Source organism: Podarcis muralis, chromosome 5 (genome assembly GCF_964188315.1).
Source record: "Podarcis muralis chromosome 5, rPodMur119.hap1.1, whole genome shotgun sequence".
In the NCBI taxonomy this organism is placed as follows: domain Eukaryota; kingdom Metazoa; phylum Chordata; class Lepidosauria; order Squamata; family Lacertidae; genus Podarcis; species Podarcis muralis.
Window position 1 is genome coordinate 84,016,156 of NC_135659.1, and position 15,696 is coordinate 84,031,851.

Below are 15,696 nucleotides of genomic sequence, written 5' to 3' on the forward strand. Positions count from 1 at the left end.
AGCTGTGTCTTCATTTAAAAAGGAACTCCACAAAACCTTAAAGCTAAACGTTCTTCGTGTTTTAAGTACTTGGGCAGCTCTAGAGGACCTGTTTCTTTATTTATTGAGCATCTATCCTGATCTGCTTGCACAACGTTTATGAGGATATTAAATTATACGACAATAAGCACTCATCTTGCTTTATTCCTGATTTGGTTGTGGAGTGTTTATACATCTTTCCATTAGCCATTCATTCATCACACAATTTTCAGGTCAGTTCTCTGCCATCTTCCTATGTGCAAAAAGGGTGTAGATTTTATGTATCCGTAAGCTGACTGCACATTTATAAACTGAATGTTTTGGTAATCATTTGTCATGAAAGGGTCAAATGATAGCTACCAGGACTAAGGACCACTTGGTTATATATTTATATAATCCGTCCTGAGATTCTTAGCACTCAATGTATGTTAAATGCCTTGATGTCCTTCATTGGTCGGTGAAGACTATTTTATTCCGGCATGTTTTTGGCAACAGACTAGTTTTAAGGAAAGGACTTTCCATAGTGCTGCACTGTTTTTACTATCTGCGTTTTAATAGATTTGTTTTTGTATTCTATTTTTTATGTAATTTTATATTGTTTTAATTCTATTACAGTTTAATTGCTTTTTAGTTTTAATTTCTGTAAGCTGCCTTGAGTCCCAGTCTAGGGAAAAGGCAGGATAAATAAATATTATAATATAAATATAATAATAACAACACAAACATATAATTATTAAACGTATTATCTTTTTTGTACTATGCTTATTCAATCACTTTTTTCTTTTAAAGAATCACATTTGTTGTATGAGGGTGACAGAGTGCTTTAATCCACTGACAATGCAAAAAACCTAAATTTCCAGAGTAACATACCCTTCAACATTTCTCTGATGAAAATGGGGACATCCCATTCCATAATGATAATTTTACTTTTTATACCCTACACCCCTTACTGGGTTGCTGCAGCCACTCTGGGCAGCTTCCAACATATATCAAAACATAATGAAACATTAAACATGTAAAAAAAACCCACCACCCTTCCCTATTCAGGATTGCCTTCAGACGGCTCGAGAGACAGATAATTCCATCCCCTCCAACATTTCTCCAGTGAAAATATAGACATCCTAAGGAAAAGTGGTGCCTTCCATAGTTCCAGTTACAGATGGGTAGCCGTGTTGGTCTGCCATAGTCAAAACAAAGAAAATTCCTTCCAGTAGCACCTTAAAGACCAACTAAGTTAGTTCTTGCTATGAGCTTTCGTGTGCATGCACACTTCTTCAGATACGTCCATGCACACGAAAGCTCATACCAAGAACTAACTTAGTTGGTCTTTAAGGTGCTACTGGAAGGAATTTTATTTGTTTTAAGGAAAAGTGGGACATTCCAGGATCAAATCAGAAACCTTCTCTAAATAAGGGACATCCCTGGAAAATAGGAACACCCTGGTCTGGAGGCATTCCTTGTTTTGTTTTTTAAAAAACCCAATGCACAACAATATCCAAAAGAACATTCTCAATGTTGACACACAAATCTCTTAATATTTCTTTTCCTTACCTGTATCATGGAATTGTAATTTGTTACTTAAATGCAGTTAAGCCCTACCCACCTGCCACAACGCCTCCTCAAAGGAAACTAATCTGTCTGGCTAATTTCAGGGCATCCCTTGCAAAACTTCTCATGAACATTAATTCAGAAGTGCATTGCTACATGCCCTCAAGGCTTGGGGACGCTTTGCAAAGAGATGCAAATCCTTCTGAGGGGATACAGGACAGCTGCACAAATTTGGAAGTCACTGCATGAAGCCAGCCCTAAGGGGTTTTTCATTATTTCTCCTTTGAGGGCACCAAGTTGTCATGGCATGCATGTGCCCCCCTCACCCCCCAAAAAGATGGAAATCTCCTCTGGCACTTATAGACTTTATATACCATGGCTTCTGAATGCTTTACAGCATTTCAAACTATTGTTTTTAATTAGCATTCTGATAAAGAGTCCAAAAACATATCTCGCTATTGCTACAGGCAACACACACACAAAGTGATAAGCCGCTGTGACGTATTCTTATGATACAGCAGTATATATTTTTTATAAATAATCTAGATGCATTTGGCAATCCAGGATTTCAAATAATCACTCCTCCCCCCCCCAAAAAAAACCCTTCATGTTCTGCCTCACTAAGCCATCCCAAGTTGCTATTCTATACCAAAATGGTTGCATTAGCAGCCTGCAATGAACAAAAGGCCTTTTATATATAGGCCTGGCAGCTCACATGCTGAATTTCAATGGTTCGTGTGATGTGGGGGAAAATCACAATGGCCTTATAGGTTTGCAAGCCAGCCTTGGAAAAACCAGCCTCTAGCTCTCCACTTCTCTTTCCCAAGCCATAACAAATGAAGCAGTGCAGCTACAGGCAAGCACCCGATTGTTGACACAATGGCATATATAAAATGAGGCCGCAGAATTCGGGATCACAAGAATCTCCGCTTTTGTTTAAACGGGTTCAAGTTTCTTGTCTTTGCAGCTGTGAAGGTATGCTTGAAAGGGTGCAGGCAAAGTCTGCCAAAATCTCAGAAAGCTCGTGGCTGGGGGCTTCCAGTAGCTACCTGGAATTTGTTTCCTGCCCTTCCCAATGACTAGCAAACCCAGCAATGTACAAAACAGTTAAAATAAAAGGATGGTGCAAAACAAGACAATTTGGAAAACCAATAAATTAATTGCTCTAACCGGTTTCAGGGAGGTGCAATTCAGATGAAGACACCACACTGTTCCGATCAAATTTAAAGCTACCCTCCTTGGCTTAAAATAAAAATAAAACCTTCTGGAAAACCACACAGATTTGCCGCACAGCAACCCAGTCTGAACATTATATTAAGTAATATTAAAAACAAAAGCAAACAATGGTTTAATGTGAACAAGTTCCCTGGCTTGTCATGACATTTAAATCCAGACTTGGTGGTTTGCTTCATATATAATATATAATAATTTAATATTTATACCCCACCCATCTGGCTCGGTTTCCCCAGCCACTCTGGGCGGCTTCCAACAAAGTATTAAAATACAGTGGTCTGTTAAACATTAAAAGCTTCCCTGAATAGGGCTGCTTTCAGATGTCTTCTAAAAGTCTGGTAGTTGTTCTTCTCTTTGACATCTGGTGGGAGGATGTTCGACAGGGCGGGTGCCACTACTGAGAAGGCCCTCTGCCTGGTTCCCTGTAACTTGGCTCCTCGCAGTGAGGGAACCGCTAGAAGGCCCTCAGTGCTGGACCTCAGTGTCCGGGTAGAATGATGGGGGTGGAGACGCTCCTTCAGGTATACTGGACCGAGGCTGTTTAGGGCTTTAAAGGTTAGTACCAAAACTTTGAATTGTGCTCGGAATCTTCCTGGGAAGATGCCCTGGGTTGACATCTTCACTGAGTTATCAACTTTTACCCCACAGTTTTGTTCATGGTTAGTGACCATGGGCCGCCATGGGCATATATACGAAGTTAGGATTTTTAAATATTTTTTCCCCACTGGCTTTACACATGCTTACACTGAATTGCATTTGCCATTTCACTACCCATTCATCCAGTTTGGACACCTTTTGGAGCTCCTTGAAATCCCACTTTATTTTCATTGCCTTGAATGATTTGGCCTCATCCACAAACTTGGCTACCATACTGCTCACCCCTAGCTCTAGATCATTTGGTTTAATACGGTGTACAAGCTTACCGTATTTTTCGCCCTATAGGATGCACTGGCCCATAGGATGCACCTAGATTTGGGGGGGGGGGATAAAGGGGAAAAAATTATTCCCCCCCCCCCCCAGGCACGGGGCTGGGGCAGGGGAAGTCCGAGCATCCCCCACCCCAGCCCCCAGAACAGGGAGCTCTCCGCAAGCCGTTGGAGACGAGTTTGAAGTCGCGCCGGGCTCCCACAGCTTGCAGAGAGCTGCACGAAGCCCGCTCTGGGAGCTTGCGGGGCTGGGGGCGGGCTTCCCCCGTCCCCAGCCCCCAGAACAGGTCCCAGAGCGATTCCGAAGCTGCGCGCAGCTTCGCAATCGCTCTGGGAGCTTGCGGGGCTGGGGGAGGGGGAAGCCCGCCGCCAGCCTCCAAACCACATCAGGAGACAGCGGGATGGCGCACTGCGCCTCCCCTCTGTCCCCCGAGCTTGCGGGGCTGGCGGCAGGGAGAAGCGGGCTTCTCCCCGCCGCCAGACTCCAAACCATGTTGGGAAAGAGCGGGATGGCGGCGTTCTGCCTCCCCGCTGTCCCCCGAGCTTGTGGGGCTGGCGGTGGGGCTCTCCTGAAGCCTGCATTCGCCCCATAGGACGCACACACATTTCCCCTTCATTTTTGGAGGGGAGAAAGTGCGTTCTATAGGGCGAAAAATACGGTAATTCTGAACCCAACATACAAAATGTCTATCCACTAAGAAACACTGGCCAAATAATATATAGTTAATTGTTGCGGGAATAATTGGTGGAACGTTCACATGATGTCTTACTCTTCCCAGGGTTAACCCAAGGGAATCTCCCTTAGCTGTACTCCTAGAATGGCTGATTTATGGGATAAATTACCCTTTTGGATCAAATATCCCTCGTGCATTTCCTTAGACCTCTGAAGGTCCCAATTTTGAATAGCAAACCTTTATTAAATCACTTTCGGCAGCTACAATTCCCAAACACATAAAGCTCAGGCTTCATAAAACAAGCTAACAAAAACCATTTTAAGTTACGGCACCACTTGGATCTCTGAGATAAGGTAACAAAGGACATCTTGTATTCAAACACTGAAACTTTTCTTGAATAAATAAACTCGATACTACCTACCAAAGGAACCCAATACGTGTAAAGAGCACCGAGCCTCATTTCAGGAACAAATTGAGAACAGGCCAGAAACAAGAAGTAGAGGTTGAAGAAGTACTTGAATTGGTTGAACAGCACCTAAGAAACAGAGTGAGGAACAAGAGAGGCATTTGTAGCAGCACATCTAAGATTAACATGGCTCACCATGGAAATGTTTAAGACAGCTTTTCGCAACCCGGTGCCCTCCCAAAGTTCTGTACTACAACTCCCATCAACTGGATGGAGCTGATGGGGGTTGTAGTTCAAAATATTTGGAGGATACCAAGTTGAAGGCTGTTCCAAGGCATCTAGCAACATTTTAGGAATTCAGCTAACCAGGAAAGCTTTAAGAAAAAAATGCAAACTCCAACACATTCCAGGACATTACAGACATGGAGTCAACTGTGGCTCCCCCATCTATTTTTCCCATTATAGCACAATTTAAATGCTGCATCTATACGGAAAGGACAGTGTGTCCATTGATACATATATCACATGGAAAGAGGAGTGAAATGGGGAAAGTCCCAATTTCAGCCCCTTCTCTTCCCTCCATTCAGTTGTGTTGGACTGGGACATTCCTCAGCAACTTCTTCACAGGGTGGCTTATTGGGGCGCAGACAGGGAGAAGCAAAATTAAGCTTCACGTAAATGCAGAAGAGTAGATTGAGCCAATCCAGGTTACAGCTGCCTTAATTGCCCACTCCAAATAAACCACTGACACTCAACACTCAAATATCAATAGAAGAGGAAAGCACATGGTTTTTCAACACAGAATACATACCCCTGGCAGGAAAGTGAAAAAGTTGTACTTCTGGTTGTTGATCACATTGCGCGGGTATCGCTGGTCCCTCTTTTCTGGATGGCCAAGCCAAACCGTTCGAGGCCTTGGGTCTCTTCTTCCACAACATCTTAGGCACTCGCAACATCTGTAGGAGGTGGGGGGAGTATTTAAAACGTATTGCATTGAGGACAACTATCATAAGAGCCCTGTTGGATCAGTCCTTGGGCCCATACAGTCTAGGATTCCATTTTCAACAATGGCCAACCAGGAAGCCCACAGGATGCCAAGACGACAATGACCTTTTCCAGGAGTGGTCAGTACGATGGGTGTTGTTGCAGCTTACTAGGAAAGGGCAGGCTGAGTCATACCGACAAAGGCTGCATTCACACCATATATCTAAAGCGCTATGATATCACTTTAAATACTCATGGCTTTCCCCAAAGAACTCTGGGAGCTGTAGTCTGGTTAAGTGTGCGGAGAATTCTTCGGCGATTCCTATTCCACTCACAGAGCTAAGGTTTACAGAGCGGTTCAATTCCTCTTCCTAGGCAACTCTGGAAGTTGTCTCCAAGCCTTCATTCAAATGCTTCTTTCTGAGCTGAGCACTCCATTATTTATTCTAACTCCTGCCTTCCCAACCCAGCACCAACCATATGTTTCAAACAGTGTTAGATACATAAGCTAGGCACCAAATGGCTCCTAAACCAGGGTTACTGTCGCCAAAACGGAATGTCTAGTTGCCATTTTGGGGTGAGATGGCTCAAAAGTCGTATTTTTCAATGCAATTTTGGGATTCCTGAAATTCTCTCTGATTGTGCAGATAAAATATCACAGATAGAATTCTACAAGATGTGTTGTTAGTGTGTGAAAAGAGGCAAGATCCAAGGATCCCCAGGCATGTACCTCCAGATGGTGGAGACATCAGGCACCATCCTGGCACCCAAGCATCTTCACTCAGTCGTAAGTGGCCAAGAGGCGGGTGCAAAATGCGCCTGGTGAATTTCGAGTACTGCTTTGAAACGTATCATGAACATATCCTTGTATGTAGTGCCATACATGCAAAGGTCCGTGAACAGGAGCACTAATCAAACACTAGCATTAAAGAAAAATAGAACCAGACCCTTGGACCCCACATCCTAAATCCACATGCAAATCCTGCATTGCGACAAAGCAGGAGTTCTTCTTTCTACACCATTTTAGGAAGATGGCACAGAGAGGTCAGCCTCATAAAGGAAGTGTGGCCCCATAACAGTTCTCTGTAAAGAGGAAAAGGAGACATGAAATGGATAGGGCCCCAGGGCTCCAGCCATTAAAATTTGCACCCTCTGAGAGACATCCAGTGTGGCTGGGGCAACCCAGTCAGATGGATGGGATACAAATAATAAAATTATTATTATAAAAAATAATCCCATGACCTTCCTTGAGGACAACAAACTTGCTTAAACAACAAACAAACCCTAAAACTACACACAGCCAAGATTGTTACACCTGCACAGTATGATCACAGAATATACTTTGCCCCCAATTACCAGAATATAGACAATTACAGACAGGGTATAGACAATCAAATGTCGGGGGTCTGCTATTACCATAACTGAAATACATACTGTACCCTCCAACATTTTTCCGGTGAAAATAGGGACGTCCCATTCCATAATGATAATTTTACTATTTATACCCCACACATCTTACTGGTTTGCCCCAGGCACACTGGGCAGCTTCCAACATACATAAAAAATAAGAAAACATTAAACATTTTTTTAAAAAACCACTTCCCTATACAGGATTGCCTTCAGATGGCTCAGGGATTGGATAACTCCATACCCTCCAACATTTCTCCAATGAAAATAGGGACATCCTAAGGAAAAGTGGGACATTCTGGGATAAAATCAGAAACCGGGACAGCTTCTAAAAATCAGGGACATCCCTGGAAAATAGGGACACTTGGAGGGTCTGTAAATACAGTCACACAACTGTGAAAAATGAACTTGATGCAGAGCATGTAAGCCACACCCTAGCCTCCCCTTGTGATCCCGAAGGAACAAGCACACTCCAGCATTCATCCAGGAATTCACCTGAACTTAGCTCTTAGGCAAATGCTCTCCATTCCTTCAAAGCCTTCGCTGCCCAGTAATCCCAGAAGAGGCCTAAACTACTGATAAGCACGGAAAGCAGCTGCTTAGTTTTGGGGTTTTTTAAACGTAATTACCGTAGCTGCTTGCTTCTCCTCTTATAAACCCTGCATCCAATCAGAGACTACCTTCCTAGTTGTTAATCAGGTGCCAGAAACTGCCAATGGCCACATTCAACCACTCTTTGAGCAAAGGCTGATTAAATGTTCCTGTGTGTCTGTGTTGAGAGGTATTTGTTTAGCCCCATTGCCTTAAGATTTCTGTCCTAAACACACTATTTGGGGAGTAAGCCCCCACCGCAACTGGGGAGACACTTTTCTAAAAAAAAATATGTTTGGGATTCCACTGTCCCTATTAGGGTTGTCAGTTTTTCCCTTGGCCTCTGTAGCAGGGTCTGTTTAATCACAGACATCAGCAGCTGATCTTAATCTGCACATTGTGAAAAATCCCAGGTTGATTTCTGGAGCTGAAATTGATGAAAAAGGCATAAGTGAGGTGAGGTGCTTTTTTTTACCTGATCAGCTTGGCAACTGTAGTTCCTGTCTGCTTGCAGTAGCTGCTGCCTCAGTTCTGAATAAGAATGCTATCCATTTAACCCAGTGTTAAATAAACACAGGCTTATTTCTCCATCCTTTCGGAAAGCTCCTACGTCCTCCAGAGTAGAAAGCAGAGCAGCAATGGGAACCTTTGACCCACAAGTTGCTGCTGAACTACAACTCCCATCAGCCCTAGCAATCATGACCAATGCCCAGGGGTGATAGGAGTTGTTGTTCAGCAACTGGACGATGGGAGTTGTAGTTCAGCAACTCCCATGATGGGAGCCCCAAACATTCCCCCCATTAGCGTGTTTGGGTCAGACTTTCTCAACCTGTGGGTCCCCAGATGTTGTTGAACTACAACTCCCATCACCCCTAGCTAGCAAGGCCAGAGCTGTAGTCCATCAACATCTGGGGACCCACAGGTTGAGAACTGCTGGTTTGGGTTGAATCCCTACTCAGCTATAAAGCTCACTGGATGGCCTTAGGCAACCCATGCCTATCTAAGCCTGCCTCACGGGGTTGTTAAAGGTAAAGGTAAAGGGACCCCTGATTATTAGGTCCAGTTGTGGCCGACTCTGGGGTTGCAGCGCTCATCTCGCTTTATTGGCCAAGGGAGCCGGCGTACAGCTTCCGGGTCATGTGGCCAGCATGACTAAGCCGCTTTTTGCAAACCAGAGCAGTGCACGGAAACGCCGTTTACCTTCCCACCTGAGCGGTACCTATTTATCTACTTGCACTTTGACGTGCTTTCGAACTGCTAGGTTGGCAGAAGCAGGGACCGAGGAACGGGAGCTCACCCCATCATGGGGATTCGAACCGCCAACCTTCTGATCGGCAAGTCCTAGGCTCTGTGGTTTAACCCACAGCACCACCTGCGTCCCCACGGGGTTGTTAGTTAGCTAAATAAAGGAGGGCAGGTTATACTTGTACCAAGAACCAATATTCTCTCTTGGGTTTCATTTCCCTCTGATCTCACTGCTAACATTCCCAGCCCCTTGCTGCTGCTGCAGTACTTCATGCTTTGATGAAATGGACCCTAGTTCACTAAACTTTAGGCCACAGGAACAAAGAAGGCTACCTTTCATCATGTCAGAATACTAGTCCAACAAGCTCTGCCTGGCAGAGGCTCCGGATATTTCAGACCGGGGTCTCCCTGAGCCCTACCTGGAGATGCCAAGCATGGGCATAGCCAGGATTTATGTTGTGGAGGGACAGGACACCCACCTGCCCTCATCCTCTGTCTGGCTCTGTCTAGCAGATTCCAAACAAAATGTCTCAACGACAGTCAGGATGCCAGCTGTGTTGCTAGAAAGCATCCATGTGACCTCAGTGAGCATTTCGATTTCAAATATTTCGATTGTTTTCTACTTTTAGTTAAGTGTTTTTATTTATTTACTTGATTGGAGAGGGGAGCTGCCCTCCTTCCCGCCCCGCTGGCTATAGCCCATGATGCCAAGGATCAAATCTGGGATTTTCTGCATGCAAGTAAAATGCTCTACATCTCAGCTACAAGCCTTCCCTTATTGAATGGTTGTCAGATACTGGGTTCTGGGTGCTAGCCCTGTGCTCTGATTCTATTACTCTTGCTGTGGCCAAAAGTAAAAGGCTGCAGATTTCCCTCTGACCTCACCACCAACTGACCAAACCACCTTCCCCAGTCTTAAGGACACAAGCAAAATACATGGGCTCCACCCTTCTTTTTACAATGTTTTGCTCACATAGCCTGCAGGGTATTATTGCAACACAGGTGAAGCTTGGGAAGGCAATAAAAACTTTATTTTATCAACAGATATATTGAACTCATCACAGCCCAGCAAAGAACCTCTTATTTCATAAGAGACCTAAGGGAAACTCTCATCAACAGTCTGTTCTGATACTTTTCGCCTCAGCCCAAAGATTAGCACCCCGTTCTGTCCAGAACTTTATCCTCTCCCACATTTTAATTTCCATTCTTGTCCTTAACTCTCCCATCCTGAGAAAGAATTCAGCCATCTGCACACTGCAAATGTGGGAATAAGTCCCGTGGAATTCCTTGGGGCTTACTTCAGAGTAGACATGCATAGGATTGTAGTGTACATTTTGTTTTATCAGATGAACACAGCAAGCCACTGGTCTGGCTGATCCATCTGGGCTTTATGGAAGCTGCTCTGAACACTTTCAAAAAGTGACCTGGAAATTAAATGATAAAGTTTTAACTGAACTGCCAGAGCAACTTTCTATGTGGTAACTTGGGTTCACAGTCACTGCTTATTTGATCTGATTACGATTGTTAAGTACGGATCTGTATACAATCTCAGAGTATGCAGTTGCACTTTGTCAGCAAGCAACTGCCTTCAGTCAATACTGCCCTTTTAAAATGTGGGGGTTTTTTGGGGGGGGGTATTGGGTTGTTGTTTGTATTTTGATTATATATTTTGTGGTTTTATATTTTTGATTTTGTTCTGTGAACCGCCCTGAGGCCTCCGGGTATAGGGCGGTATATAAATTCAATAAATAATAATACATAGATAACAATAATTATTAATAAATAAAACACCATAGCGTTCACTGCAGCACCCTTACAGCACATGCAGTTTAATGATTGAAACAAATCTCTTCCGCAATGGGCTGGTTTTGCAAAGGCTTGGGATACAGAGCAATGAAGCGAAACTCTCAAGCAATTCATGTCTGAGGCTTAATTGCATTTTGTTTAACTTGCCAAAGCTGTAAGATCCAGAAAGTGGTAGGCTGAGGCACCTCCCCTTGATCGTAAAGTCAATGTTCCCTGTCACTCTCCTCACATCAATCATGATGAAAGTAAAAACAAATAAAACTAGAGCTGGAAAATGGAAGTACCGGTAAATCCCACATATAACTTTTGCCTGAGTAAATATACGGTATGTAGGGCTGGCTGCATGGCTGTAATCCTACATATGCTTACTTGCGAGTAAACATGCATAGGGTCAGGCTACAGTGCTGCTAGACCAAGAAGGAAGTTTCATTTAACTACAAGAAACTTACTGTGAGTGCGTGTGTGTAAGAACCAGTTGCAGGGTTTTGTTTTTAAATACAAGTGTGCAATCCTGAACACAGAAGGCTTCAATCCTATCACGCTTTGGAGGAAATTAAAATAAGTAGAACTAACTTCCAAGATAACAAAGATAGGATCAGACTGTAAGACTGCAGTCCTACACAGACTAACTGTGTTGTCCTCCAGATTCAGATAGGTAGCCGTGTTGGTCTGACGCAGTCAAAATAAATTAAAAAATTGTCCAGTAGCACCTTAGAGACCAACTAAGTTTGTTCTAGGGACGTGGGTGGCGCTGTGGGTAAAAGCCTCAGCGCCTAGGGCTTGCCGATCGAAAGGTCAGCGGTTCGAATCTCTGCAGCTGGGTGTGCTCCCGTTGTTCGGTCCCAGCGCCTGCCAACCTAGCAGTTCGAAAGCACCCCCGGGTGCAAGTAGATAAATAGGGACCGCTTACTAGCAGGAAGGTAAACAGCGTTTCCGTGTGCGGCTCTGGCTCGCCAGAGCAGCGGTGTCACGCTGGCCACGTGACCCGGAAGTGTCTCCGGACAGCGCTGGCCCCCGGCCTCTTGAGTGAGATGGGCGCACAACCCTAGAGTCTGTCAAGACTGGCCCGTACGGGCAGGGGTACCTTTAAGTTTGTTCTGGATATAAGATTCCGTGTGCATCTGGGTATCTGAAGAAGTGTGCATGCACACGAAAGCTTATACCCAGAACAAACTTAGTTGGTCTCTAAGGTGCTACTGGACATTTAAAATAAATAAATAAATTGTGTAGTCCTCCATATGTACCATGTCAATGGGAATAGTGGGTAGAAGAATGCAGTCTTACCATGCAATCCTATGCATGTCTTCTCAGAAGTAAGATTTCCTTTGTTCACCTAGGTGTGTAAGTCTGCACCCTGAGCCTATTGATTTTTCTAGGATTAAACTTGTCTAAGGCTGCATAGGATCGGGTTGTTAGGAAAAGGTAGCCTATTGAGCAGCCCTAACTTCAGCTCTTTCCTTAAGAACGGATATCCATTCTTAAGGAAATCAGCCCTGAGTGCTCACTGGAAGGACGGATCCTTAAGCTCAGGCTCCAATACTTTGGCCACCTCATGAGAAGAGAAGACTCCCTGGAAAAGACCCTGATGTTGGGAAAGATGGAGGGCACAAGGAGAAGGGGACGACAGAGGACGAGATGGTTGGACAGTGTTCTCAAAGCTACCAGCATGAGTTTGACCAAACTGCGGGAGGCAGTGGAAGACAGGAGTGCCTGGCGTGCTCTGGTCCATGGGGTCACGAAGAGTCGGACACGACTAAACGACTAAACAACAACAAACTTCAGCTCTTCTGCCCTGGCTCTTAGAGCAATCCCCAAAGAACTCAGTAAGGACTACCGGTAATTCTGAGTACAGTGGTACCTTGGGTTACATATGCTTCAGGTTACAGACTCCGCTAACCCAGAAATAGTGCTTCAGTTTAAGAACTTTGCTTCAGGATGAGAACAGAAATTGTGCTCCGGCAGTGGGAGGCCCCATTAGCTAAAGTGGTGCTTCAGGTTAAGAACAGTTTCAGGTTAAGAACGGACCTCCGGAACGAATTAAGTACTTAACCCGAAGTACCACTGTAAATGGGTGCAAATGGTTAGGCTGCAAAGGTTAATAATACACATCGATGTGATGCAATGGTTAGAATGTAGCAAGCAGTAGAAGCACAGAGATTCAGCCATGGGTGATCTTGGGCCAATCTCTGACTGCATTCACACATAACACAAAAGTTATGGCTTATTTTAAGCATAGTTTGCTCAACAAACCATGAGTCATCTTACAGCTGAGCAAACATGCTATGGCTTGTTTCTCCAAAGCTTGATTTGATTCCCATCTGCTCCTGTCTTGTGCCTCTGCAGCTTGGCGAGCATCTGGGACGGAATTGGCCACCCCAGCTCAGCTCCTGCAGAGAATACTTCTGCTTAATTGCCAACAATGTCCTTTGTGACCTGATCCTATGCAAATCTAGGTGTGTTCTAACAAAACACATTTATTTCACTGGTTTTAGGCAAACATGAAGAATCAGGATGCAGGGAAATTACAAGTAAAAAGATGTAGGGCTATGGGCATAGTCAAGGGGGGGGCAGGGGCTGTCCCCCTCCCATAGATCGAACAATGAAATTGAAAAACTACATAAAACTACATAAAACTACCACAAAACTACATCAAGTAAAGCAATAGAAATACTTAACTACCGTACTGACCAATCACATCGGTTCTGCCCCCTCTAACAAAGTCCTGCTCCCCCCCCCAAAAAAAAAATCCTGGTTATGCCTATATTGATCTATGGGCTACTATTAAAATGAGGCTGCATTTTGAATTGTATTTTAACCCGTATTTTAAATTGGGCCCCCCCCCCATAATGTCTTTATTGTAATTTTACTGGTGTTAGCTGCCCTGAGCCTTGCTCTGGCTGGGGAGGGCGGGGTATAAATAAAAATTTGTTATTATTATTATTATTAGTAGTAGTAGTAGTAGGGCTGCAACTGTAAACACTCTTGGGGGGGGGGATATCACTGAAACAAACAGAACTTATTTTAAGTCGGTGAAACTCGGGTACACCTTGAGTGGTATGAAGGGACTGTGTGGTCAAAGTCTCCCCTAACATGAAAGTGCCTGACATATAGAGTGCTTTCACATACAGGGGTGCAGGGCCCCAAAGCCCAGGGTTCCCTGAAACTATAAGCCAGAGAGTAGCAGCTGATGGGCACAAACAGAGCTGGAGTCAGCAGCTAGTCACCTTGAGCATTCCAGACTCTGCAGCAACTGACACTTGCCCTTTCTTTGTTCCTATATTTAAGTACACTTTACAATCAACAAGCCAGGCACGTGCATGGATACAGGTACTCATTTTATCAGGGCAGCAGAGGCAAACACCACAGGCCCACCCCTTGGGGACTGCAGCCCTGTGAAGGTGCTGGGAAGGGAGTCTCTTAACAACAGAAACAAACGAAACTACAGTACAGTGAAGTCTGAGAGCAGTCCTGTATTAGGAAGTTTTTAATGTTTGATGGTTATTTATTGATTTAAGCTGTCCAGAGTGGCTGGGGCGGATGGGCGGCATATACAACAACAACAACAGTGACCAAGCCAAAACAGTAGAAGTGGATTTACATTTGTGGTGTGCACACACCAACAATTTTATTCCTTGTAGTTATCATGGTGTTTTTTTAAAATACAAAACTAAGCATGCTCAGAATTTAGTTTTTATCAGTCAGCAAGCATTTTTGTTTCTTTTCTTTTTTCTTTTTCTTTCTTTTTGCTTTAATGTATCAGGAATGTTGGTGCCTACTACCTGATCACTCCTGAATTTCCTATTCAGGAGAAGACAGATTTTAATATATCCATGATGAAAGCTTTCATTTAAGCGTTTAACTGCATATTGATTACACTGTGTTGTTGCAACATATTTAGATACTGCGTTTTTAAATTCATGCCTCAAGGAGGAGCCGAGCTGGGGGGGGGGGAAGTGCATGAGAATCGTGGGTTTGCAAGAACTCTTTGGAATTAACATTGGAGGGTCAATCTCCCCAAACTGGATTTGGAGCCCAAATCCCAGCAGCCTCCATGCCTTTGGGGGGTTGCAGGTGGCTTGTAGAGCAAAGGAAGAGGTGGCAAACTTTCCTTCCACGAACTTTCCTAAATTAACTTATTCTAGAAACAATGCCTATGTCTTAAAGGTAAAGGTAAAGGGACCCCTGACCATTTGGTCCAGTCGTGGCCGACTCTGGGGTTGCGGCGCTCATCTCACTTTATTGGCCGAGGGAACCGGTGTACAGCTTCCGGGTCATGTGGCCAGCATGACTAAGCCTCTGTCTGGTGAACCAGAGCAGCGCATGGAAACGCTGTTTACCTTCCCACCGGAGCGGTACCTATTTATCTACTTGCACTTTGACGTGCTTTCAAACTGCTAGGTTGGCAGGAGCAGGGACCGAGCAACGGGAGCTCACCCCATCATGGGGATTTGAACCGTTGACCTTCTGATCGGCAAGCCCTAGGCTCTGTGGTTTGACCCACAGCGCCACCCGCGTCCCTGCCTATGTCTTAGCTGGGTCTATTTGACCACAATATCAGATTAATAAGGTTCATGCATTGTTCTCCATTGACATTTTGAAATATTGGTTAATGTCAGAGACACATTGGCCACGGGTGGGAAAAGCTGAAAAAAATAACACATGCAATGGCTCACACGCACAGGTTAAATATCTACCAGTCTACCAAGAATAATGAGGCTTGTCTGTTGCACTGATTTAGGTAAGCAAATAACTTGCTGATTAGAAGCAAACTAAGCTCTGTTTAAGAAAGAGCTCAGCGCTTTCAACAGGTAGAACAGGAAACACTTTGGGGAATGGCAGACAATAGGGAAGGTAGTTT

The 15,696-nt window shown here is 44.4% G+C and overlaps 1 protein-coding gene across 3 annotated transcripts in view; it reads right to left on the minus strand.

Annotated features, from left to right (window-relative positions):
- Window positions 1–15,696, minus strand: part of ATP9A (ATPase phospholipid transporting 9A) — a 107,936-nt gene that overhangs the window by 63,644 nt on the left and 28,596 nt on the right. For all 3 annotated transcript variants that reach the window (XM_028735219.2, XM_028735217.2, XM_028735216.2), the window contains exons 2-3: window positions 5,617–5,761; window positions 4,821–4,934 (exon numbers count right to left, since the gene is read on the minus strand). In XM_028735219.2, coding sequence (XP_028591052.2) covers window positions 4,821–4,934; window positions 5,617–5,761 — 259 coding nt within the window. The remainder of the gene's footprint in view (window positions 1–4,820; window positions 4,935–5,616; window positions 5,762–15,696) is intronic.